Source organism: Xiphophorus hellerii, chromosome 7, assembly GCF_003331165.1.
Source record: "Xiphophorus hellerii strain 12219 chromosome 7, Xiphophorus_hellerii-4.1, whole genome shotgun sequence".
NCBI classification, from domain to species: domain Eukaryota; kingdom Metazoa; phylum Chordata; class Actinopteri; order Cyprinodontiformes; family Poeciliidae; genus Xiphophorus; species Xiphophorus hellerii.
The window spans coordinates 13,565,013-13,590,429 of NC_045678.1; the positions used below are offsets into that span (position 1 = coordinate 13,565,013).

The 25,417-nt window shown below is 38.0% G+C and overlaps 2 protein-coding genes across 4 annotated transcripts; both read right to left on the bottom strand.

Moving 5' to 3' along the window:
- Positions 1 to 1,455: 1,455 nt before the first annotated feature.
- On the bottom strand, positions 1,456 to 8,446 carry asb11 (ankyrin repeat and SOCS box containing 11). The gene is made up of 7 exons (XM_032567335.1): positions 7,439 to 8,446; positions 7,114 to 7,193; positions 6,911 to 7,018; positions 5,329 to 5,479; positions 5,108 to 5,245; positions 3,091 to 3,279; positions 1,456 to 3,013 (listed from the first exon to the last, which is right to left on the bottom strand). The coding sequence occupies exons 1-7, from the start codon at positions 7,524 to 7,526 to the stop codon at positions 2,889 to 2,891; spliced, it is 879 nt and encodes a 292-aa protein (XP_032423226.1). The 5' UTR covers positions 7,527 to 8,446; the 3' UTR covers positions 1,456 to 2,888.
- A 286-nt stretch (positions 8,447 to 8,732) lies between these two features.
- On the bottom strand, positions 8,733 to 24,647 carry piga (phosphatidylinositol glycan anchor biosynthesis, class A). Of its 3 annotated transcripts, XM_032567331.1 has the most exons (9): positions 24,393 to 24,410; positions 22,948 to 23,061; positions 21,474 to 21,697; positions 21,225 to 21,386; positions 19,375 to 19,645; positions 15,024 to 15,156; positions 14,557 to 14,689; positions 11,241 to 11,447; positions 8,733 to 10,258 (listed from the first exon to the last, which is right to left on the bottom strand). In XM_032567331.1, exons 3-9 carry the CDS (start codon positions 21,660 to 21,662, stop codon positions 10,019 to 10,021), a joined length of 1,335 nt encoding a protein of 444 aa, XP_032423222.1. In that variant the 5' UTR covers positions 21,663 to 21,697; positions 22,948 to 23,061; positions 24,393 to 24,410; the 3' UTR covers positions 8,733 to 10,018. The 3 variants fall into 3 exon arrangements, with proteins under 3 accessions (XP_032423222.1, XP_032423220.1, XP_032423221.1); XM_032567329.1 differs by having other exon boundaries at positions 21,225 to 21,697; XM_032567330.1 differs by lacking the exon at positions 22,948 to 23,061 and having other exon boundaries at positions 21,225 to 21,697; positions 24,393 to 24,647.
- Positions 24,648 to 25,417: the final 770 nt, after the last annotated feature.

The window sequence follows — 25,417 nt, forward strand, 5'->3', positions numbered from 1 at the left end:
CCACCTGACCAATGAACCTATGCTGCTCCTCTAGTTACCATGGGCTTCTTGGCTGCTTTTCTGTAGACTCAGAATAGATAAGCAGCTGGTTTTTGAAGCCAGTTAGTTGAACTGAATTTTACTTAGAGATGTCAGAGTAAAAGTTGTAAAATGTGATTGAAATTTTCTGCACAATTGTGAAAAAATTATGTGTTAATACGTTTCCCACAATCCTTTTGAAATATATTGAAGTTTGTAGTTGAAATGAGACAACATGGGAAAATGCTTAAGGAGTGTGAATACTTTGGGATGCTGTAAATCTGGTCAATTTGATCTGAGCACTAAATCCACATCTCTAGACCTGACTCTTGACTTTTCTTGGTAATAGTCAGATTGCTCCTTTACAGTCCAGCACTGTAAAAATAACACTTATTTGTTTCCTGCATTTTGTGTTATTCTGAATCTCACTCGAGACCCCCCTCCCATGTTTAATTAGATTTAATGTTATTTCTTAATAAACAGAGCTGCCTGTTACCAAGACAACAGCAGCAGTGCAATTAATAAGCAGAAAACAGGAACGAATCGCATGTGTTTCACTGCACCGAATCAAATGCAGTCGGGATTTTGTATGGCACCGGTACCCCAACCAGCTGGGTTTCAGTCGAAGCAAAAGAAACAACTTTGTGACTTCCACTTGAGTTTTTGGTTCTTGTGAGAAATAGACTTTATTCTTAGAATTGTATTGCCTGTTTTAAAAGCTCTTTTGGGTTTAGGTTTGATGTACTGAGTCAGCCCCCTTACCTACAGAGTTATCAGAAAAACTAATTTCCATTCATCACTTCAGATCCATTGAACCTCTTCTGGTGATATTTCTTTTCTTTGTAAATCCAAAAGGCTCTACATTCTCCTCCTGCTTTTACTTCTGTGTGAAGCACTTTAAGGGCCACTTCAAAAATATTTCATCTTCCATTATCCATCCATCCATTTTCTAACACCCTTGTCCCTAGTGGGATCAGGAGGCATGTTGCATTAGTGTATCTTATATATGGAAGCTATTAATCAGCTTCTTAAAATCTGTTACTTCTCTTTAATTGTTGTCTTTGCTTGGCACATGCTCTCTGTTACTAACATCAGTTCCCAAAATACTTTCCATGGGTTTTCAATTGGTTTATGTAATAGATTTTTAAAGCAAGCCTAAGCATGATGAAAAACCAATTCATGTTAAAAAAAAATACAACCTTTTCTCATATTTGAACGGTATAGTACATTAATTCATACAAACTAGTCTTTTGCTGCTTTTTTTTATTATCATTTACGTTGGAGCTCAGAGAAACCAGAGATACAGAACAGTTGTGTGAAAATGTATTTGAACCTTCGTGATTTCTCTCTCTTTTTTGCATGTTTGTCACACTTTAATGTTTCAGAACATCAAACTAATTTAAATAATATTCAAAGATAACACAAGTAACCACAAAATGCAGTTTTTAAATGAAGGTGTTTATTATAAAAGGAGGGGCAAAAGTCCAAACATACACAACTGTGTGAAAAAGTGATTCAAGCATGAGCGTCCTTTTGAAGGTCATTCCACATTTGTTGATTGAAATTAATCGATCATACAAGCTAAACTGGATTAAGAAAAGTGAGTTATGATGATGAAACTATACAAAATTTTATTAATTGCCGCACAGCATCAACATGCAGTGCCTACTGTTGGCGCATCACTAATATTTTGCTCCTTTCTATCCATCTTTCCACCTGCTTTTAGGGTAACTTAAAATTCTCACTACTTCCAATATTTGATCACTTTAGGAGCTCTCTTAAGGCTTAAGATGCTGGCTGAAGTAAAAGTAAGAATTTTCCTAAAATGATGTGTAAGGAAGTACTTTCAGGCTTAGGAGTCATTGGGCATACGGGTCCTGACTTTGTTCAAACCCTCCTTCCTTCCTGCTGTATCTTCTAAGCTAATTTCACACTTTTATGTGCATGAAAACATGACAAAATTAAACAAATATTGTGAGAAATCAAGACTAATCCTGACTTATTAGACATCTTTGATTGTATGTCACTCCTGTTCTTAAAAGTAAGATAGTACAAGTACGTGAAATTCACAATATTCTGCAGAATCCAGACATGGTACATTACTTTTGTCATGATCTTGACCTTTATGTTTAATATTTTTATTTGGTTTATGGTTGAGATGTACTGAGTACAATTTGGAAACTGCATGTGTGTACCGTAGCAGTCAGTTGAGACATCGAGTATGCTGAGATAAGGTTATATTGAAGCCAAAGGCAGCTATGAAACATTTTATTGAGGGTAAAGAAAACAAATTGTAGGAATAATGCTATTTATCTAAAAGGATTACATTTTCCTCATCTGTTGATTAGTCAGAGATCCTTCCTTGGGCAATCTTGGGATGAATCAGGTGTTTAACGAACCTGTGTTACAAAAATGCCGCACTGCAGATATAACATAACTCTAAAAGCCTCACTTTTTTAAAAACTCAGCAAAATGTTTATTTCATTTTTATCAAGCTTCTTCTCTTCAGCCACAACACACTGTGATTTATCTGACGTTCAGACAGCCCCCTGTGGAGCCACAAAGGCTTCAGAAAACAGTTCAACAAAGAAAATAAAGGGAACATCCAGATATGCAACTGGCTGTGTTCACCTTTTAAAGGTTTTGTAAAGAAATGGATGTTAAACAGATTTACGTGAAGTACAAACATACAAAGTCTGAGTCATTTAAAATGTAACCTGTGAGTACAGCTTAAATATCAAATATGATTTTAAAAGTAATATTGTCCTAAAATACACAAATGTGCAGTTGTAGTCTTGAGAATATTATTCCTTTGTAACTATTTTACCTGGACAGTCGATGATTGGAGGTCTATGTAGCAAACAGATGTGTCATTTATGGAGGAGGAAGTTCTTGATACTGTGAGGAAGGAAGAGGCTGGAGGTTCTGTGAAGACGAGGTCGCCCAAGACTGCGGCGAATGCAGAAACGGCAAAGCTCAGACAGAGAGCAGGGAGCTAAAACAATGAGAGAAAAACATGTTTAAGCTTAATTCTCAGGGAGTTGATAAAGGCGAGTAGATCGTTCCACACACCTCTCCTCTCCAGAGCAAATCGAACCGCGCTGTCTGGTGCCGACAGATCGAGAGGAGTTTTTCCCTCTGCATTCCTGCTGGCTCCGTCTGCCCCAAAGTCCAGGAGAAATTTAACAATGTCTGCTTCTCCAGCACAAACCGCAGCATGCAAAGGGCTGATCTGCCCACATCCAGAGCCAACATCTGCACCTGCATGTGCACACAGAGAAAAACTCTCAATATCAGAATGAAGACAAAATAAAATCAATTTGAAGTACGGGCAACCCTCCCAACCCTTTGTGTTGAGAAAATTAAAGCATGTACAGTAAGTAATGATGGAGTAAAAACATCAACCCTAATTAGAGCTATAAATACGTTAAATGGTTTCTCGTTACATCAGACAGCTCTGGAAAAGCTTTGAAATGTATGCTGCTGTGAACTGTGAAGCACTGCTTTCTGTTTCCATGGAAAAGGATGGAGGGCGGCCGGACAATTAGACGGCATAACGGCTGGAAATCACCCCGGCGGCAGCGGGAACAAAAGCCACAATTGAATGTGAAGTTTTGTTAGACGGCCGCAGATAGTTGGCTTCTTCAGGGATTCATTTCACAACAGTTTTCTCAATTTGGCAGAAATACGTCTTTGTCCTGGGGGAGGGCGGGTGGCAAAATTGCACTTAATTTAACTTCAATCGAGAAATAAATTTTTTGTGTCATTTTGTCCAGTCAGTCTTCAAATCAGAGAATAGTTCTTGTTTTTATTATGTCAAAATTATATGTCAAAATTAGACAACTATCAATATTCCTCCTATTAACTAACATTTTCTTTTTTTCCGAATGATCATGTCAACTCAAATTATTCAGGATGTAAGACTTACTCATTTGTTCGAGTGTTTCCTTATGTTATCTTCTAACCCTGTGTACGACATTTGTTTCTCTTACCTAGACAAACGATTACAAAAACTACCATTACAGGCTCTTTTCACAAGACATTTCCGTCATAAAAACATAAAGACGACCTCTGAGCTCCCGCCAGCAATTCATAAATCACAAGTGAATTTTGTGAAATCCCACAGAATTGTAGTTTTTAAAACAAACAAGCCGGTAGTGGAATAAAACCAATATCTGTGTCGAAAATCTTTCTAAACTGTTATTTTCAAAACAATAACGGTTAAAGTCAGAGAAGAAATCTTGATGTTGACTGAGCAAATGCTTCGAATTCAACAATTTTTTCTCAATTCTTCAAGAGAAGAAATTGGTGAATTTATCACCAATTTCAAGGTGACAAATTTCAAAGTCAAATTTCTTTTAAATCATGTTTGACATATGCAGGATTTTTTTATAACAACTGAAGGTAACGTAGTTATTTGATTGGGCTGTAAAATGGCACTATGTGCCTGGAAAATATATAATATCCCTTTAAAAAGGAGGATGTGCTGGTTTTCATTTCCTCATAAAAGCACTTCTAGCCAAAAGCTAAGTCATTAGCAATGTGTGTCTCTGCTCTATAAAGCCACATATGGAGCTACAGCAGTAATCAATTATTTGCACTCACTGTGTACATAGAGTGAATTTAGAAAGTATTCACAGCACTGCACATTTTGTTATGTGAAAGTCTTATTCCAAACTGAATTAAATGAATTTCTTTCCTCAAATTTGCACTTACACGCACCACATTATAACAATGTGGAATTTCTTCTTGAGTGACATGTATGCGTTTAAAAAATATGATTAAAATCAATGTAATTAATGGATCAAAATTAACGTGTTAAAGTCTCACACCTAGTAAATATATATATTTCTCCCTGGTAAAAAGAGGCAGACTGTTGTCTGCCACATGCTTGCTGACGTCAGAGACTCATTAAAGTCATCCGGGCTTATTCCTTACAGATTACAATCCAACATTGACTTTTTTCTCTTTTTTTTTTTTTTGCACTGAATTTTGACTGTAAGTCAAACTAACAAGAGTGAGAAACTAAAAAGTAAACTTGTGAGGCCTTGCAAACGGTTCCTCCTCGTTATTCAGCTTCTTCAGGTACCTGAACGCAGCAGCAGCTCCACACACTCCGCTGCCGGAGCCCTGCAGGCGGCGTACAGCGGGGTCCCCACGCCTGGTATCTCAAAATCAATCTGGGCTCCGCTCGACAGCAGCAGCAGCTCCAGACACTCTCTGTGACCTGGACAGAAAGAGACACCGTCTCACAAACCTGCGCTAAAATAAATCGCACCTTTATGCTCATCGCTTTTAACAGCCACACACCGTTTTTGGCAGCCTGGTGGATGGGTGAAGCCAGCTGGTGGTCGGTGTGGACGGAGGCTCCGTGCTGTAAGAGGAGTCTGACACAAGCTATATTTCCACTGCTGCAGGAGTTAAAGAGAGGTGTGGCGCCATCTGCTGACACTGCCTGAGCCTGACAAGGGAAAAGAAATCTATTTACCTGGGTCACCCAAAGTTACATTATTTAAATCCAGAAAATGATAAAACATTTGAAGATACTTGAACATTATGAATTTTTAAGCGTTTGGATGAGAGAGAAACACTTTGTTGTACATAAATGTATCTTTCTTTGACCAGAAAAGATTAAATAATAAAAATACAAATAAGTACTTCCACTTTCGTTTTTTTTTTATGTGCAGTTTGACTTTTGTTGTTTTGAAAGTGTGTCTGTTAAACATTCGAATGTTTGAACTGAATACACTCTCTGTGTGTGTTAAAATACATTCTTGGAACAGGTACAGTTTTCTTACAGCCACCATGCCGTTAAATTGGAATTTTGATCATTTAAAAAATAAAAAATGTTTTGGCTCCAAATGAACTGATAAGAACAAAATGCAAAAGTTTAAACTTGTCGTGGCATGTCGTTTTTCCACACGAGTTCAAAAATATGCCCAGATGTTGAACCCTTACAAACTTTCGCTTGGACTATGAGGCATCTGCAGCCATTTACAAGCTTCTGGCGTAACAGAAACTGGACATATGATCACACATCTTGAAAGCTCATTTAAAGCGCCTGATTAATTTCCTGGCAGGAACACAGACTTCAAACACGAATTTTAGGGTTGGGAAGGTTTTTTCCAAAGCTTAATAGCAGCCTGTCACAGATTTGTGCTGATGTGTGTTTTTGTTGGGACGCTTAGCTGGATAAAGGTGCACAAGAGGTTCACCATCCATCAAAGTTAAAATTTGTCATCGCATGAAATTATTGCACTGAAGTGAGTTTAATATCAACATAAACTTTGAGTTTGCAGACCAAGAAAAACAACCCTGCTCCAAAATAAACAAGCTTGACTGAAATTTGCGGATGTCTACATAGAAGAACAAAAAGCCGATTCGTCAGACAAGAGACAAACGACAGAAAGGGTTCAACCTCATTTCATCACTGGTTTAAATGAATGAAAAAAGATGGCTAACACCAAGTTCGTCAGCCTCAAATCAGCAGGTAGATAGTCGAAACTTGACCCCACTTAAGAGCAACAAGATAATGATCCGAAACCCGCCACAATAAACTGACTTTACAATGGGTAACAATGAAGTTCTACACGGATCCCGAACACGACCCCATTAAACATTGCAGTCCATACTGTACTTAGAAGTCGAGTCTGAGGCAAGAAACAAAAGTGGTTTCTCTACTTTTGTTTCTCTATAATCTGTAAAGGGACAGTTAACCCAATATCAATAAAATGAACCGTTCAAATTCATTATTAAAAAAACCAAACTATTATGCCAATCCCGGTAACCATGAGTGTATGTAGTCTTGTGACTGGACCCAACTCTACATTTACACAAAACCATCATGTTCATGTTCAACTCTGAGGCTGAATTACTGAATAACATTTCTTACATTTGCACCATTGTCTAAGAGGACTTTGGCACAGGCGTAGCGACCTGTGAGGCATGCCTCATGAAGAGGGGAGACTCCGTCCAGGGTGAGAGTGTTTACCTGGAAGCCCTGCAGACAAAAGTTTAAATCTGTAATCTTTTTCCAATCCATCTAGTCGTTGAAAGATAATTAAGATAATTTCTAGTACAGAACTGTTTTTGTACCTGAGCAATGAGAGTCATGAGGTGAAGGAGTCGGCCTTGATAGGCCGCCTCATGGAGGGGAGTTCTGTCTGAACACGTATCTGTGACAAAAAAAGCAAACAAAAAAAGAAGACAGTCTTTAAACACAGCAAGCAACAACCCCAAAGTGACTGACAAGTCTTTGGAGATAGTAATTGTCAGGCAATTCAAGCTTTTAAGTCCTGAACTCAATGGAAAATATCCACCATTGTTTTTGCTTGGCTAAGGAAGAGCCCGTCCGGGTGTCACAAAGTAACAACGTTCTTTCCAGCTGCCACAGTAAAAATCAGCGAAGACAAACACTCACCAGCCATCAGCGAGTTGCATGGTAGGCCTTTGTAGATGTACAAACGGTTTTGAAAAGGTTGGGACCTCGTGGAAATAGTGGCCATCATGAGAGTCAAGGAACAACAAACTCTTTCAAATCACATGAAACACAGACTTGAACTCGGCCTTGCTCCAACTCTTATCTGGATAGTTGGTCACCTCCCCCACGTTTCAGCTTCTCAGGATACTGGCCAAGACATAAATAACAATAGCAGTGGCAACCGTCCTGGAGAATGTTTTAGAGAAAAACACTTCTACATGTGCATATGAAGAGAAAGGCATTGTGTATAGTCTGGGGGGTCTATAGGCACAATGGGGATGGAAGTACAGCTAATACACTCTTGCAACTCTGCTACGCTGTGAAGGTTTTGGGAGTGAGGGTCAACAAAAAGATTGTTTTAATTCTTGGTATTTCAGTGAAATGAGAAAGTGATGTTTATATTATTGGTTTGACAATATTAGTTAAGGAATCTATACAACCAGATGTAGAAGGCCTTACAAAAATAATCAGATTGGTTCGAGAGCTAGTCCATTCAGGCCTTGCTGCATCTCAGTTTAACTTTGACCAGCTTCCGTGTCCCTGCTGAAGAAACTCATCCCCACAGCATGATGCTACAGCCACTAAGTCTCATTATGGGCGAGGTGCGTTCATGGTGATGTGCAAAGTCAGTTATACGCCACACTTTTAGTGTTTCGCTTCTGGGCCATAAAATTGAAGTCTGCTTTCTCGGTTCCACATCTTCTCCTACTGGTTTGAGGGAAACTGCAAGTAGAAGTTCAGATGAAGTGCATGACTGATAGTTGCACAGATTCTCCTGCTGGAGCTGTGGATTTCGGCAGCTCCTCCAGAGTTACCTTGACCTTCTTGACTGATCTGTGGATTATCAGATTGATTGATTGATTGATCAAAAGCCTTGGATATAGCTTTCTAACCTACAGTGCTAATGAAAAGTATTAGCACCTGTTTTACCCTCTTTTATTGCTTCTACGCATCATGATCATCAAAATTAGACTTTCTTTCAGGTTACTGTTTTAACTTTATGCCTTCGTCTGGCACAGCATCTTTGAACTTTAGAAAATAAAAAATTAAAACAAGACAGGTAGCAACAGTTTTTAAATGTAAAAGTACTTTTATTTCCTAGATTGATTTTAGGTCAAATGAAAAAAAACCTATCATGACAAAGCTTTTTTATAAAAGTGAATTTTATAAATCGTACAAGGTCCACCAGTAACAGAAGACAATATACTGCAGCTTTTTTTCTGTTCTTTGCATATTTAAATGTTTTCCATTCCCCTTTCTTTCTGTGCAATAATGACACTGTGCAAAAGTTGAAAATCTGAGTTCTTTATGCTTCTTTTCCAGAGAGTCAGATTTCTGTCTCAAGGTTTTTCAGTTGTCTTGGTCAGTAGTTTTCAAGACTATCTGAACGTTCATCAACAGTTTCCTCTGGACTCTCCCTGCTTTTTTGTGCTCATTTTAAGACAAGTATGCAGTTCTGGTACTTGGGCAGTATGTGGCTAAAGATGAGTAAAGCTGCGGTAACACTTTCTTTGACAGGTTGTGAATAAGACTGTCATGACACCATCATAAACATGACATAACACCTGTCATGACAGTTATGTTCATGACAGGAACCCGTCAAATAAAGTGTTACCAAAGCTGCAGTATGTCACTTTTATAAACAATATGATTTCACCATGCCGTGACAGTAGGCTATGAGAAAGATAATCTGTGAAAAGATCAATCTCCTGCACCTCTTTCCGGAGCTACCTGATCAATAACAACCAATCCGAAACAGAAGGAGGGTCATAGGGCTGTCAATCAACTCATATGCTCACTGCTAAATGTGCTAATGGGGGAGAAACAACTTACCGCTACAGGAAAACCATTTAACCACCATCATCAGTAACCATGCTGACTTTACTGAGCATTCATAACAGGTTTTGCTAGCAGCAGCGTGGCAGAGGGACGGGGAGAGAGGATGAGTAGCGCCACACTAGTTTGTGATTGATGGCGCTAAGGCCTGCCTTCTGGCTCTGATTGGCTGTTTGTACTTATCACTGGGAGCACTGGGAGAAGACAGATTTTTTCAGATCATCTGTTTCGTACCATAGTGTCATGATATAGTGACAGTTTCAACAAATACGTAAAAAGCAGACAATGTGGAGGAGAGAAAATAAAGATTAGAAATAAACTGTCAAGCTGCAGAATTGTAAATATATAAACTATGAAGATAGTCCACCCCAAAAAATTCAGAACTACAAATCAAGACCAGTTTAAAAGAAGTTTCTTTATACTTCTTTTAACTTTAAAAGAAGTATACAGAAACAACTGACTTTTTTGCACTGAACCGTATGGGTGTATAAATCTTTAAAAAGTGCAAAAACACCTTTAACACAAACTCCCCTTTTGTTAATAAAATGTAAACACCGTTAAGGATTCTCCTGAGCACATTCAGAATTCAGTAGCTGTCACAACAACGTCAGCTGGGCTCCTGCAACATGATGTCAAGAGCTGAAGATGAGAGATTTTTGTTTCTGATACTCGCTTCATGGCACATTAGCAACCAGCATCGCTATTCTTCCTATTCTCCTTCCACAGTCCATTTGGGCCTGTGGCATCCACAGCCATGTCCATGTGCCGGTCGGGTGCCAACCACCGCAGGAGCAGCAGGAACAGGAAGTCCAGCACAGCAAAAAGGGCGAAAAGGGAGCCTGCAACGGGGCCGCAGTGAGACCTGAGTCTCCGTAACCTCCTGTCCAGTGGAAGCACCTCTTCTCCAGCTACTCTGTCATACACCTGGGGGTCAAATGGAGCAATGACAATTACTGTAGAGCATTTACCTTTATCTGTCAGTGGTCTATATCAACATCTACACAAACAGAAAGGAGAACATAAACAGTAGGCATTCGAAATGAGATCATCCACCTATTATCATCATGTTGGAAACAGTGGGTGGCTCTACCCACTCACAGTGGAAAGTTGTAACTGAGCAGGCTCTGTTGGTTTTGCAAAGTGTGAGCTTTCATTACAAAAGTCAGCATGTCAGCACCTGCCTAATACCAGGCAATGTTTGAACTTGCAAGAGAGCGAAATTATTATTATTATTATTTTTGGACTCAATTATCTCCAAAAACATCGTGTTTCTTAGGGGATAAAAAAATGAATAAATGTGACGTCTGAATGTGTCTTATCCAGGAAAATGTCCCTGTACTGAAATTATACTGTAAAACATGTTCATAAATAACTTCCTGGATTTTATGTCCATTGGTTGCAACATGTTTTTTTTCTTTATATATCGTTTCTACAAACAAAACATATCTGAGATAAGATATGCCAAATATGATGAAATATAATCTCAGAAGTTATGAAAGAATGCAATTAAAGCACTCCCAGTCCAAGAAACATTTACTTCCATTTTGTTATGGCTACAGCCGTCTACTTTCTCTTAGGAGTTGGCTCTGAATCAATTGAATTTCGACCTTTAGTCTCAATCTGACCCAATTTTGTTTTCTTGCAGTATTATCCAGAAATTTCCACATTTATTGGGACCCTTGGTAAAGATGTGTTAAAAAAGATTTTTCGATTTTTTTGGGGGGGGTGAAATTATGCTACTGCAAAAACGAATGATTGCTTGCATGTCTGCAAATGTGGCAACAGCTGCCTGCATTCATGTCAAGTTCAAACAAGAACCAACCTAAAACAAGCAAAAACTCATTTATCTTTTTTTTGGAATTTCCCAGACATAGCCAGAGGATGTTGCGTTACTTTACAGTCTTACCCTTTCGGTCCTCTCGGCCACATTTTTCCATGTGTAGAGGTTTTTCACCCGAGAATGGATGGAGGTGGGAAAGGGCACCGAGCCAGACCTCTGCTTGGCAATTACCTTTTCCAAACCGGCACACAAGGAGCGAACGGTCGGCTCACACAGTGTGATCAGATCCTCAGGTAACACCTCAGGAATTCCACCCACTCGAGTGCTCACCACCTAACGGAAAAGAAACATGTTCAGGATCTCATCGAGTCCGACATGTCAATACCTTAGATGAGTCAAAGTAGTTTCTTGGTATCATATATCGTCACACTAATAGAGTGGAAAAACGGAGCAGGTGTCATAACCAGGTTATGACACCTGCTCCGTTATGACTATGACAGTTCTAAATAAAATCAAGAGCATCCACATTTCATGTAAATGTTGTGTAATTGGTGAACAGGGCTCTCCTGTGTGTAATCTGAGTGGAAATGCAGCTTTTCTCTGGAGGCCTTAGAGCACAGGTGTCACACTCAGGGTTCGCGGGCCACAACTGGCCCTCTCAATATTAAAGGGCCATATAAATTAAACTTTAAGATAACAGCTGTGTACTTAAATATTACTTTATCAGTCAATTCAGTTTTCATTTGTACAGATTCAAATTACACCAATTTAGAAAGATACTAGAAATTGCTACGTTTTAAGAAGAGCTAATCGATCACAGAGAAAATTAAAATGTTTTAAGAGTTTAACGGAAAGTTTTGTCAATACATTCTGCAACATTCTGCCCTTGGAGCACATCCATGATGTAGATGTGGCCCAAAATGAAAATGAGTTTGACACACCTGCCTTACAGGCTTGTTAGAGGACGTAGGTGAACAAAGAGCTTCATGAAGACCGAGGAGACGGGATTCAAAAGTGAAGAAGTTTAAAGCAGGTTATAAAACAATGTGCTTGAATCATCATCAGTGGAGCAAGTGCAACTCATCTGCAAACCTACCGAAGCATGGCCCAGTCAAAGTCTAAAGATAGATCTAATTAATAATCTGTGGTAAAATGTCAAATGTAAAATGGTCCCCATCAAATTCTACTGGGTTTCAGCTATTTTGCAAAGAAGAATGGTGAAAATGTCAAGTCTATTAAGTTTCTAAAGCTGGCAGAGACATAACCCAAAAGATCTGCAGCTACACGAGAAGTGAAATTTACTTCTGCAAAATACTGAATACAAACATTACAGTTTTCAGAATTAAATTTATTATAAACAAAAAATAATTATCCTTTAAATTCTTCTTTACAATCATGCGCCACTTTGTGTTGGTCTGTTGCGTAATAACCCAACGAAATGAGGTTTTTGTGGTAACTTCACAAAAATTGTTAAAATTATAACAAGAAAGACAGAAGAGCTATCAAAATAATCCAACATAATAAAACAGAACAAGTTTCTTATAGATCTCAAATAAATTGTCATTTTATTGAAACACATGCATCTTGATTTCTTTCCCCTAGATCAGCATTTCAGATAAAAGTATGGCGATCTCCTGATTGAGCAATAGGACCACTGCTGCTCAGTGAACAGTTTTTAGTCCTTTTAGCTACATAAGTCAATCTGAACAAGTCACCAGATGAACTAGAGCCAGTTTTTAGAATCAACCATCAGTTTATTGGAGGGAAGACTGCTTCCGCATTTCTTAAAACGTGGGACTGAAAATAATAGTGCTATGGTTGCAACATTTATCATCAGCTGTTCGGTTTATGAGACAATCCAACATGCTAGATTAGCCACCAAACGGATCATTTCCTCTGGTGTTGTCATCAGACTATTATTCCCTGATAGTCTGATGCAAATGTCCATTTGCATAATCCAGTTTCTGTTAGGACATGCTCAGCTGACCTCCACTGTTACTGAGAAGCTGATTGCTGAGATGTGCATTCATTTATGTTGCTGCTTTATTAAATCATTACATACACTCGTATTCAAAATAATATCAGCATTTAAAATTTTGGATAAAGCTCAAAATGGATTTTATTTCCATGCACAGATTATTAGTATTTATAGCACTGTTCAGAAACTCTGTGTTGATGTTTCTTTACAAGCTGAAATAGATACTGCATGAACTGAAAACATATTTACAGCTTAGCCTTTTCTGAATCATCAGCTGCTTCCGGGAATACGAAGACCCAGCCAGTTATTCCAGTCCAGAATGATTATGTAGTTTTTTTCCCCATGAATGGGATTTGCAGGAGCTATTTGTGGCTTGGTGTCACTTACAATGAGACAACAGCACATTGTATTTAATCACTTTGTTGCAAACCAGCAGCTGAGTTTTTGCCATTTTTGCTACATTTTTGTACATTTTGATCTCATTGCCATCTTTCTGGTTTCGGCCGCCATTTTAAAACTGCAGAGATCATTTTAGCAGAGCAACCGTCATTTTTTCTACACTCGTCTATATATAATTACCTCTAGTCAACTTTTTAAACGACCCATTTTACTCTGGAGACAGATCAAGTAAATAAGGCTGATCAGACTGGCGCCTGTTTCCCACAGAATGAACCACATTGCTGATTAAACTCTACACACCTTTTGTGTTTAATTGAGCACCACTTCAATAAAAAATCCAGTTAGACAGGTGGAGCCGGACCACGTCGTGACTGTTGAATCTGTTGGTTTTCTATCACTCTACTACACTTATTAATAAATGATTAACCCTGTAGAAATATAATGTGCAGTATCCCAAAAAACAATAAGTGATCTGGTTATTCATGTTGGATTGCAATTAATCTGAACATAATTGCATATCCTATTACTTGCACATGCACACACAAAATAAATTTGTACTCTAATGCTAATTTTAGTATTTGTCTATGTGAGTGTAGCTTATAACGGAACCTGGCTGAAGCAGATTAGAAATCACTTATTTTTTTCTCCCTTTTACAGTCAGTATTTAAAGATTATGTTAATCTTGCTTTCTGATATTTTCTATATTTCACTAAAGTTGAGCAACAAGGTGATGTCCTTATGGGGAGTAATAAAACATTCATTCGCAATTTACTTTGTGTGCCGACATGAATTATTGCGATTATTGTTGCATCACCTGACCAGAGTGGAACACAATGATGGGAGACATGTGCCAATGCAACCACACTAAAAATAGAAGTGAAACTTTCCCAGACAAACTAAAGGACAAGACTACACAAGACTATTTTTCCATCAAACATGGAATTGCGTTTTCTTTTATGGTTTCTCTTCTCTTTCGAAAGGGAAACCACTTCTTGTTTAGTCTGTACTTGGGATTGTTATTGGCAGATCCTTCTGATTTAATAACCCTTAAAAGTGAGAGCACACCTGCAGTCCACAGCTGGCTCCCTCCACGATGGCCATGCAGAAGGCCTCGGTCAACGATGTGTTAAGGAAGATGTGACCTTGAACCAAGACGCCTCGCACGTCTTTATGTTCCAGGGCACCGAGCAGACGTACCCTGCAGGAAAACGGTAACAGAATCCAGATGAATTTGGTGAGGACGATGTCTGGACTTACGATCAGTCTCACCAAGACATGCCAAGAAAAACTCAAAAGTAGTTCTGGGAAAATGCTTATCTTGATTAAATGCCAAAAAGCATTGACAGATTTAAGCTCAAAAATGTTTTGTGCCACACTGACAGAGCAGGTCTAACCAGGAGATAAAGTGTTGCTTCTACCAGACCTTCTTCTTAGGAATGATTTTAATGCAAACTGACTGTCCCCTTAAGAGACAAAACTAAGTGAACTCTTGTCCCTGGATGATATCAGGACTTGTAACCGTCCAGCAGTACCTGTCATGAAGTTGGTATTTTTCTCTCACTTCCTCCAGCACGAGTCTCTTCGGTCCCTCACCGCCAATTAAGAAATGCAGATCGGGATGTTTGAGGCAAAGTTCTGGGATTATTCCACCAAGCAGATCAATTCCTGAACATGGATATAGAACATGAACTCAGTTAGAGCTAACCAGCCATCTACTTTCAGCATACAATATTATTTTTAAGGTAGACATTCAGTGAATTAGGATACGTTTTCTCATGAGACTCATTTGTCAGATCAAAAGAATGAAAATAAGAACCTTTAAGTAGATATGAAATATACTTTTAATTTAGCCCACATTTCTGTGGCAAGAAATTGTTATTTATAATATCCTAATCTTCAATATCATGTTTTCATTAGATACAAGTAAAACTCATCATATTTAACAGAAATAAAGGCTTGAAAACAATGATCTCTGTGTGTACTCATTTTGTTTTGCCTCTCTTCTATAAATGCCAGATTTCTGTAAGGTGGAAGAATCCAAATAAAAGATTCTTCCACCGGAGCCACCAATCTCTGTAGCTGCTCCAGCGTTGCCTTGGCCTGTCCGTTTAAAGGGCATCTGCAGGTTTCAGCAAGTCACATTTATGACTTTTTAAGACTATTTTTAATGTCACTCCTGGTCCTGATGTATTACAATCAAACTTAACAAAACTCATATTTCTGGAATATGCCTGACGCTCTTGGCAGCGAATGTGCTCTTCTCTGACTGTATATAGATTGTATTTTAGATACGGTACATTATTTAAAGGATGCATGGACGCCCTGGTTAAGGTGGACAGATACATCTAGCTACGTTTCCAGTAAAAAGCATTTCATTTGAATCTTCAGATTGCCAACTGAGCAGAGCTCAGTGAAATATCCAAACTTGTTCATTAAACCTCTCCCCATCTCGTCATTGACCTATTTCATGTGGGTTTATGTTTCACGATGGTGTTTGTTCATTAATGTTCTGTAGCAAATCTCCAATGTCTTCATAGAACAGTTGAAAAAGATCAAGTGATATGAACACCTTTGCGTGCACTTTAGCTGATTTTGGAACAGGTTCAATGCTCCAATCAAGCACAAGCTCTTGGCAACAGAACAGAACGGGTCCTGCACTTTTCGACAGGATGGCAAGGAAAATACATTGTTTATATATTTAAGTTTTAACACAAAGGGTGTTTTTTAGACCTCTAGAGAAAGACTAAAGTCGATTCACATGTCAGTTTTTGCTTGATGTGGTAGTTGAGACGAAGCGTCTTCAAAATTCATGGATGTTTTGTATTCCAACACCACCACAATCTAATTCGTCACGGATGAAAGATAAAGATGTCAAGTTTGAGGTGGAACACAAAGGCATGTTTGTTTTTATAGCTGTTAATACCATTGTAGGTTTGCACAAGGTGTACGGTATTAGTGAAAGCACTTGATAAAAGTGCTTTTATCAAGTGATAAAAGTGAAAGCACTTTCACTTAATGTTTGGTTAATTTTTTAAACAAAATTAACCAAACAGTAAACATTAAACAAAGGTTAATTATTATTATTATTATGCAAAATGACAATGAAGTCAGTCTAAGTCTAAGTCTATTAAACATCAACTTTATTAGAGAGAAACGTGGAGATAACAGATTGAATATGACTCTAGAATGAAATATACTATTGGCAGCAACTAATTAGGGTAATAATTAATACAATGAAAGGCACATTGATAAGCCTGTTCACTTACATATTTCCTGTAAAAGTAGTGGGTGACGTGGCATTATAAGATTGTGAAATAGTCAGGAAGTGCCAACAATTTGCAAAGATGAATGAGAATGTGCAGGGCAGAATTTGTTCTTTGTTGTATAATACTCTCGGGCAGAAGAACCTGTTTTATTTTGAGATGCTCTGATGCTGGATTTTGGGGTTTCATTCTTGATTTCTTCACTTAAATATCTGCCCATATTTGTCAGTCCACACACACTGTGATTTGAGTCCCTAACATCAACATTAATCGACATTAATGCATTGCTGTTTACATTAAAGGTATCAGAATAAAGGGGTTATGTGTCATGCGTGTGCAACTCGACTGCAGCAAGAACCGGGCCGACATTTAAATGCTCATTGGTTACCATGGTTTCCCGCCTTTATCTTGCTGTTTTAACATTAGCTAACATGTTGTGGGCATACTTCAACTGTTTATCACAGCGTAATAAAATAAGTTAGTTTAAATCAAATTGACATTTGTGAATGAGAGGCGTCTATATGACCCCTATAAGAATTAAATGCAGGTGAGTCGATAAATTATGAGAGAAAATAGCTCAAAAGTCGGTGGCAGGTGTTATCACTTACTAGGAATATTTTTAAAAAGCTGAATTTATATTTTGCTTGCAAAGGATAAATGGAACACAATTATTTCTTCCTCTTTTGTCTTTATTAGTGAGAAAATTAAGATGTAGCTGCATCTACAGCTATCATTGTGCATGCAGCTGAGGCAGATGCGAAACTAAGCCTTCAGAAATTCAAAATGCAACGGGTTGAACCGAAGGCAGTACGAGGTACAGAGACGCTGTGGTGAAAATAAAACCTCTCACAACTGTAGGTGCCGCAGATTTTCATGTGGGAGATACGCCGGGTGGAGAGAGAGGTGATCGCTGGAGGTGAATTGTCAATTATTTTATTAGTGTAAGTGTAAATAGTTTAAATAGTTAGAATAAAGTATTCTCGACTGCCTTCTGAAGGCGACATGATCAGCAGAGTGGCTGCTGACGCAGCGTGACATTGACTGATAATACTTCTATACTTTGGGTCAGTAATTGAGTCGGGTATATCTAACCCTACCATTCTATCCCGCCTTTATTGGCTACACATGATGCTTAAAAAAACGTTTACTTTCTGTTTTCAAATAAAGGTTCTTACACTTATCTAATGTAAAAATGGCACAGTTTTTCTGACTAAAGAATGAAAATAAAAGGAAAGACACAAAGAAACACAGAACAAACAGAATCACACGTGGATGAAAGACAGAAGGACAGTAGAAGAGAGGGACACCAGGAAAGCACTGATGCCATCGTTTTCCATAGTCCAGTTAGCTTTGCTGTTGCTGCTGAAGCTCATTGTAGCTCCTCTACAAAGCTTCCAGCATCTATCATCAGTTATTATTACTGTAACAGCCCAACGGTTGTCTACAAATACTCTGCTAAATTTAGTCATGTATTATAAAATGCATGCTTAGGATCAATGTAAGACAAGTGTTTTGAGAGAATCTATCCCATGCTCGAAGATTTTCTGTACTTCTGGATTACACAACTCAAAAAGGTGTATTCTCGCAAGGACACTTTGCGACATTAATGTCCTCACAAGTCAGGACACCCCACGCATAATTATTTCCATGCCACAAGACTTGAAATGGTGCCAAAGACTGTTAACTTCTTGACAGAGTTCCAGGATGTCGACATACAGATCAAAATTTCTCTGGAGCTAGAGAGGTTGCCTCACTGGTTTCAGTTCACCCTTCAGTAAGACAAACCCTTAAGTAAATGTTTGTTCTTTTACTATCACTGTGTTGCATCACACACGTACCCATGCAAAAACAAAGGCAACATTTAAACCGAGTACTAAAACTGGTTTAACTAGGACAGCATTTGCTACTTCTCGTGAGTACGGAAGCTTCCATCCGTCCATCCATTTTCTAACACCTTTGTCCCTAGTTTGGTCGGGAGGTGCTGGTGTCTATCTCCAGCTAACGTTCTGGGCGAGAGGCGGGGTACACCCTGGACAGGTCGCCAGTCTGTCGCAGGGCAACACAGAGAAAGACAGGACAAACAACCATGCACAAACACACACACTCACACCTAGGGAGAATTTAGAGAGACCAATTAACCCGACAGTCATGTTTTTAGACAGTGGGAGGAAGCCAGAGTCCCTGGAGAGAACCCACGCATGCAGAAAGACCCCGGGTCAGGAATCGAATCCAGCAGTACAGAAGCTTAACGTTTTTTATTCCTCATCGCTATAAGCAGGTTTTAATAAATTTTATGAAATCATTTTGGAAACTTTGTGTAGATTTTTAGCACCTCTAATTTTTTTTAATAGTTTGCAACCATTTATAGTTGCAAACTAATGGAATAAGACAGAGCCAAAGTAGTACATGGCAGTAATTTTGAGGTGCCAGTCATTTTGACCACTTTTTAATTTTCAAGTCACAATTAGGGCTTCAGATGAGTTTATATTGAGACCAGTCAGCTACTTTCTGACTGGCTTTAACTGAGTTTTGGCTCCTTCTCTAAATCACAAAGCCTCTTAAACTGTAAGCAGCAAAAAAGGCAGAAATAACCCAAAGAAGACCCTCAGTATAGCTGTACCTTTACGGTAGACAAGCCGGCTGATGACAACAATTGTTATCCGGTCGGGTGGACGCTGTGAAGGGTCCGGGGTGAAATCCGTGGGGTCGACGGCGTTGGGGATAACGGACACAATCTCTGGGTTGAGTGCTGCCCGCAGAACCGTGTTCTCCTTACTGGTGTACGAGACGCACACGATGTGGTTGGTGTCACACAGCGACACGGTCAGGAGCTTGTTGGTCAACACGGAACTGACGTCAGCAAAGCCGAAGAGAGAGTGGTCAGTGAACACCTGAAGAGGAAAAAAAGGCTTTTATGTTTATAACAGCGATGAAATGAGAAGAGTTTGGTCAGATTCTGATTTCTCTTAAATGGTACAATTTCCTGGGATCAAAACTATAGCCTTCCAGGAAACATTAAAGATGCATTATTTATATTAGCAGCAGAGGATACATTTCATTTTGTGGGAGGGAGAGAAAGAATGTATTATTTATTTAAAACAGAGAAAATGTGTCAGCATTTTATGTTAGTTACTAGTATCAGTTACTGTAAACAGCAGTGTCCCTTAATATTCCTCAGTGAATGTAGATCACTAACTTAAGGTGCATTCACACCAGCCCTGTTTGGTCCACTTTAATCAAACTCTGGTTCATTTACCTATAAAGTCCGGTTTACTTCAGCAAGGGAGAATGCGCAATTGATCTCTAGTTCGCAAACTCTGGTTAGCCTAAATTCCTAGGTCTCAGTTTGGTTGAAGTGAACTCTGGTGCAGTTCGAATCCATATATGGATGCCAAGAAGACAACACGCGGCTCCAAAAGCAAGAAGTGGACTACAAGCGCAGGGCATTCTGGGTAAATACAACCAGAACAAGTGTGTGTCTCTAGCACTAGTGAGGCAAATATCTTGTGGTCTTTTACCAAAGACAAAAGATATGGCGGCCACTAAAATCTGACATCACTCCAGTTGTGTGCATTTCTTGAAGAAAAAAGTTCGTATCGGTGTCTTCTTCATAGGTTTTCATGTTGTTTGCTTCAGTGGTTCTTTTTGAAGCGCCACCACAGGTGAGGAGGGGAGCGAACAGGTTTTTCAAAGGGTTTAGTTAATTTGAAACAGTGAAGTGTGAACCACCTGAAAATGTAACAAATGTTGCAAATTTGGACACCAATGGAACCAAGTCTACCAGATTATCAGGTGTGAAAGTACCATAAGATACAGCATATCTAGATTGTCCAGAGAAAAGTAAGATACTGAAAAATATTAAAAAGACCAAAACTTCAATAAAATGACCAGAAAGAAGCTAAAGTCTAGCTCTTGTAGAAACAGCTAGAATGAATAGATCATATGCCTCATTGTATCAAGAGTACAATTACTGTAATTTTCCTTTAAAAAGCTTGTTACATATTTTATGTTTCTTTTGTGATTTTTTATAAGAAAAAGATCAATTCTACCTAATTTTTCACTACCTTACACATCTTTAATTTACTCTAGTTAAAAAAAACTACAACACCTACACACTTCAAACTTGGACTGGATTATTCTGCTGTAATAGTAGAATATTTAAAACCATGTTTGGGATTTGTGAAACTTCAATAAAGTTGATTTCACCACTTTTTTTGCCTCTGAATCACACTAGAACATATCTAATTCCAAAACTATAACACCTAGACACTTCAAACCTGGACTGGTTTATTCTCAACTAATAGCAGAATATTTACAACCATGTTTGGGATTTGTGAAACCTCTTTCACTCCCTCATCAGGACAGACAAGGCCAAAAACAGTCTGACTGAATTCACCAGTATTTTAGTTTTAACAATAAATGACCTGCAGCTGATGAAACTACACATATCCAAGACGTCAGGTCACGTACCGTGTTCAGGCCCAACGTCTTGGCGTGGAACAGTGCATCATGGGCCATTGCAGAGAAGGAGCTGTGTGCGTGCACCACAGTGATGCGCTCCCTGACAAAAACACAGCGCAGCAGAGGGAGGCTGTGGAAGCAGGTGGTGGCTGTGGACTGGTTGTACATCACCTGCAGGGGCAGGTAGTAGACCTTCAGGCCATTGGTCAGGTACCGGACACCTTTCCTACTGCCATAGGCGTGCGTGGCGATTACCACCTTGTGTCCCTTTTCGATCAGACACTGAGACAGCTGGTAAATATGACTTTCTACTCCTCCCATATTTGGATAAAAAAAGTCCGACACCATGCAGATGTTGTGCTTCCGGCTGTGGACCTTGGAAGCGTCTGCAGATTCATTCTGAGATGAGGGAGTGTTCGTAGATCCAACTTTCCTTCTCTGGCCCATTGTTCAGTCTTCTGCTGGTTTGAAGTCAGTCAGTCCTGAAACATTTATATAAGAGATAAAATAAAGAATCAGCCAGAGACACCTGATAGAAAACAACCAACCCAAAGGAAAATTTACTAGACGAAGCTAACATAGTTGAAAGACAATATACTTAATCAATATATTACAGTACACACATAACTACAAACTCAATCAAAAAGGAAAGTTTTAAGCCTCGACTTAAAAATAGTCTCATGGTCAAAGACTTTGATTAACTTTGCTTGTTTCTCTAACTTATTTATTCTGTTACGTCAGAACTCATTACTGTCACGCTCTGATTGACTGAATCCACATAATCAAATGTGCTCTAATATTTATAGGGTCAAAGTTTAACTTAACTATTTCAAGCTGTCACCTCAATAATTCATACAGTCAAAATTATCTTTAATTCTTTGTTGCCTGATGAAGCACAGGGTGATTATGCATATTTCCAATAAAAAGAAATCTAGGAACGACATGAAATTCCAGATCTGGAAAACAAATATTAAGTAGCCAATTGCTATTTTATCCAATTGATACCAAATTACCAGCTGGTGCCTGGGCTCTGAAACATTTTTGACATTTAAAATTCTTCAAATTTCCAAAATTCATAGTGCATCCTCTCTTTTTTGCCAGATTTTTAGATCCATGGATGGATGGATTGTTGAAAAAGTGGTTTAATTGACAGGTGGACGGATGAGCGGATGGATAGATGGATCATAGCCAAAAATACATGAGTGAATGATGGCAGAATCTGTAGAAACCACATAATCCATGCAGATGGACAAATGGATAAATGAAGGATGGGCAAATCGATGGTGGGATGGATATAAACCTCCATACTTTTCCAGACTGATGACTTGCATTATGTATTAGAAACAAAACTGGCATTAGACCACCTAACAGTTCAAAAGCTTCACACATTTAATGTTAAATATGTTTTTGATACCTGTAACAGAATAAAAACCTCGATGACAAGTGCTTTCATATGTCAGTCGCTGTCAAAACAGCTTTTATGTGTAGTTGCTTGCTATGACGCTTGTTTTAAAAGCGGGTTTCTCCCCTCACTAAATTTGTCCCCCAACCTAACTAGTGGACCCCCAAACGCATAATCTAAAAACATTTAACCTCAAGTTTAAGGTAATAAAGCCATGTTTACTTCCATTCAACCCAGCTAACTGTTTCATTAGCATTATCATTTACAATCCGGGTTTTTTTTCCTCTTGGCGACAACAACTTGACATTTCTGTGATCCTATCTGTCTTACCTTTGACATAAATGACTTGTCACAACTTGTTAAACCGCAGACATTTGGACTTTTAGCGTCGTTTTTCAGTTACTACCTCCATGCTAATCGAATAGCCGCCCCCTTGAAAACATCCTATGGAGACACGGAAATGACGCAAAAGTGAAACTACACGGAGGTATGGCATGCCGTTAAACATAAAATCAGTTTAACCACAAAGTCCAGATAAGTGAAATTGGTTAATGAATTGAAATAATAGTTAATTATTACATAAATAATAACTATTTTGTAGCTGTAATATATTATATTTTAGTTAGACAAAATACCTAATTGAGATATATTTAATCAAATTCTGACAAGTATAAATGATGTAAGATTTACAATTAATTTGTAAATCCATTTGATCCATTGTCGATTTCTTGACTAGCCATAATTCCTAAAAAGATATCTTAAATTACGTCAATATTAAAGATATCTTAAATGTATTCTAATATAGGACATATAAAAATAAAATAAGATTTGACTGGTGAAAAATATTACAGATATCTTGTATGCAAACAATGTCTAGACAAAACTAACTTAGAAATATCTCGAACTGTAATTTTGACTAGTCAAAATTGCTTTTATGATATCTCCATATCATTACTAATGTCTTTAATAATTACTGTCTAGTCAAAGCATCCCAGATTTACAAAACATTTAGAAATTTTAATGAAAAAATGAAAAGAAAAAATGAAAAGTTAGCCAACACATCATAAAATGATGTAAATTTTGTACAAAATGGAAACAAAACATCAGCAACCGATTTGTATTATTTTAAACATAAATATAGAAAATATTTTCTATTAGTAAAAAAATCCTTTGCACCCTTAGTTTGCTCTTTAAATTATTTTTTTAATTGAATTTTTATTTTAAATGTTGCTTCTAAATATGCTAGATAATTAAATGTTTTGAGAAGTTAACACCAAAAGTTTGTTTAATTTATTGAACAGACATAAATTCCCAAGTTACAAACATCATTTATAACTAAAAATTGTAACGTAGCTGTAAAAATGAACTATAATGCCCTTTGAACGGTAAATTTTGTTATTGCCACACTTAGTCTTTAGTTAGACAGTCTTTAGTTAGAACTGGATTAGTGGTTAATCCAGTTCAACAGATGGCAACGTTTATGGAATACTAAAACCTGTTTTTGACAAACAATGTCATTTATTTTTTCAGGCTTCTCTTTTGACAGTAAACGAAGGCAGAAGCTATAGTGGAAAGAGGTCAAGTAAGATGATATGTCAACTTTCGTTTCTAGAACAGTTGTCATCATGCCCGAGTCAACAGCACTTGTATCATATCCATCTGACATTTAGCTCCAAATGTCAGGTGTTTTATAATCGTTCTGTTACGATTCAGTGTAACCTATTATAAATCAAATCAGATACAGAATATAACCACTAACAGATTAGGTGAATCACCTTGGTAAACTGCTCTGCTGCAGAAATGAATCAAGAGGCAGAAACTCACTTTCTTCCCACCGGGCCTCCAGACTGTCATGATTCTGATCTGATCTATCATCATCAGAATGTGTCTTAACAAGCCCGACCAAAGGACTGCTGACGCAACAAGCTCTCAGCCAGCTCTCCCATCAACACCTAATGTCTCTTTGAGTGGCACAAGTTGTTTGTTTTTTGATTTTGTGAAAGGTCGTTGAATCGATCTGAGAAAAATTAACTTACTGGCTCAGAATGTGCAGCTCTTTGTTTTACAGCATTAATCTGAGTTGACACCATAATGTTCACTTCACCTAGACGTAAAAACTATTTCTGATCATTGTATTTAAAATGTACATTTTCAGGAGACAAATCTATTTTCATTTGATCAGATATATCACTTTTGTCACAGTGACTTCATTTCCATATGTATATGTGCAACAAATTTTATTGGGTTATTTGTTTCCATGCATGTCATCATCTGGAGTACCACATATTTTTTGTTTAATGAAAAATAACATTTATTTTTTTTCTGGTCTTTTTTAGCTCTACATTTCGTTAGGTTGATGTAGATAGGGTATTGATCAATTTTCTTTTAATTGAGAGTACCGGTATATATATTTGGTAAGACATTCAAGAGGTTTAATCCCTTTAGTTATTCCTTACCGCCAAAGTAAAACATTTTGATTGTTAATATTTTTAGGGAGAATATTAAACAATGCTAGACTCCTCCAATAAAACCCCTGCGAAAAAAAAGATACTAGAATGATTCTGATGGTGGGCTTCATCGGGGTCATCCAAGAAAAACTGTTGAGTCAGGAAGTAAAGGAAGGAAGTAAATCAAAAAGGGAATAAAAGGTCATGGCCAACCAAGTGTGAAATGAAAAAAAAGAAAATACATGACTCTTCTTTCGCCTTAGGAACAAATAAAAATTTTAGCCCTGAAATACTTTCTACCAAGAGTCTTTTGTTTTTGCTTTCTCGTTTAATGTATCTTGAGGCCTGGTATC

Coding starts and splice junctions, on each gene's coding strand:
- asb11 (XM_032567335.1), bottom strand. CDS start 7,526: ATGATGGCCACTATTTCCACGAGGTCCCAACCTTTTCAAAACCGTTTG. Junction 5,480..6,910: donor TCTTAGACAATGGTGCAAAT/GTAAGAAATGTT, acceptor TTCCCTTGTCAG/GCTCAGGCAGTGTCAGCAGA. Junction 3,280..5,107: donor GGAGCTGCTGCTGCGTTCAG/GTACCTGAAGAA, acceptor GTGCACATGCAG/GTGCAGATGTTGGCTCTGGA.
- piga (XM_032567330.1), bottom strand. CDS start 21,662: ATGGGCCAGAGAAGGAAAGTTGGATCTACGAACACTCCCTCATCTCAG. Junction 19,646..21,224: donor AGACGTTGGGCCTGAACACG/GTACGTGACCTG, acceptor TTTCCTCTTCAG/GTGTTCACTGACCACTCTCT. Junction 15,157..19,374: donor CCGGCTTGTCTACCGTAAAG/GTACAGCTATAC, acceptor ATCCATGTTCAG/GAATTGATCTGCTTGGTGGA.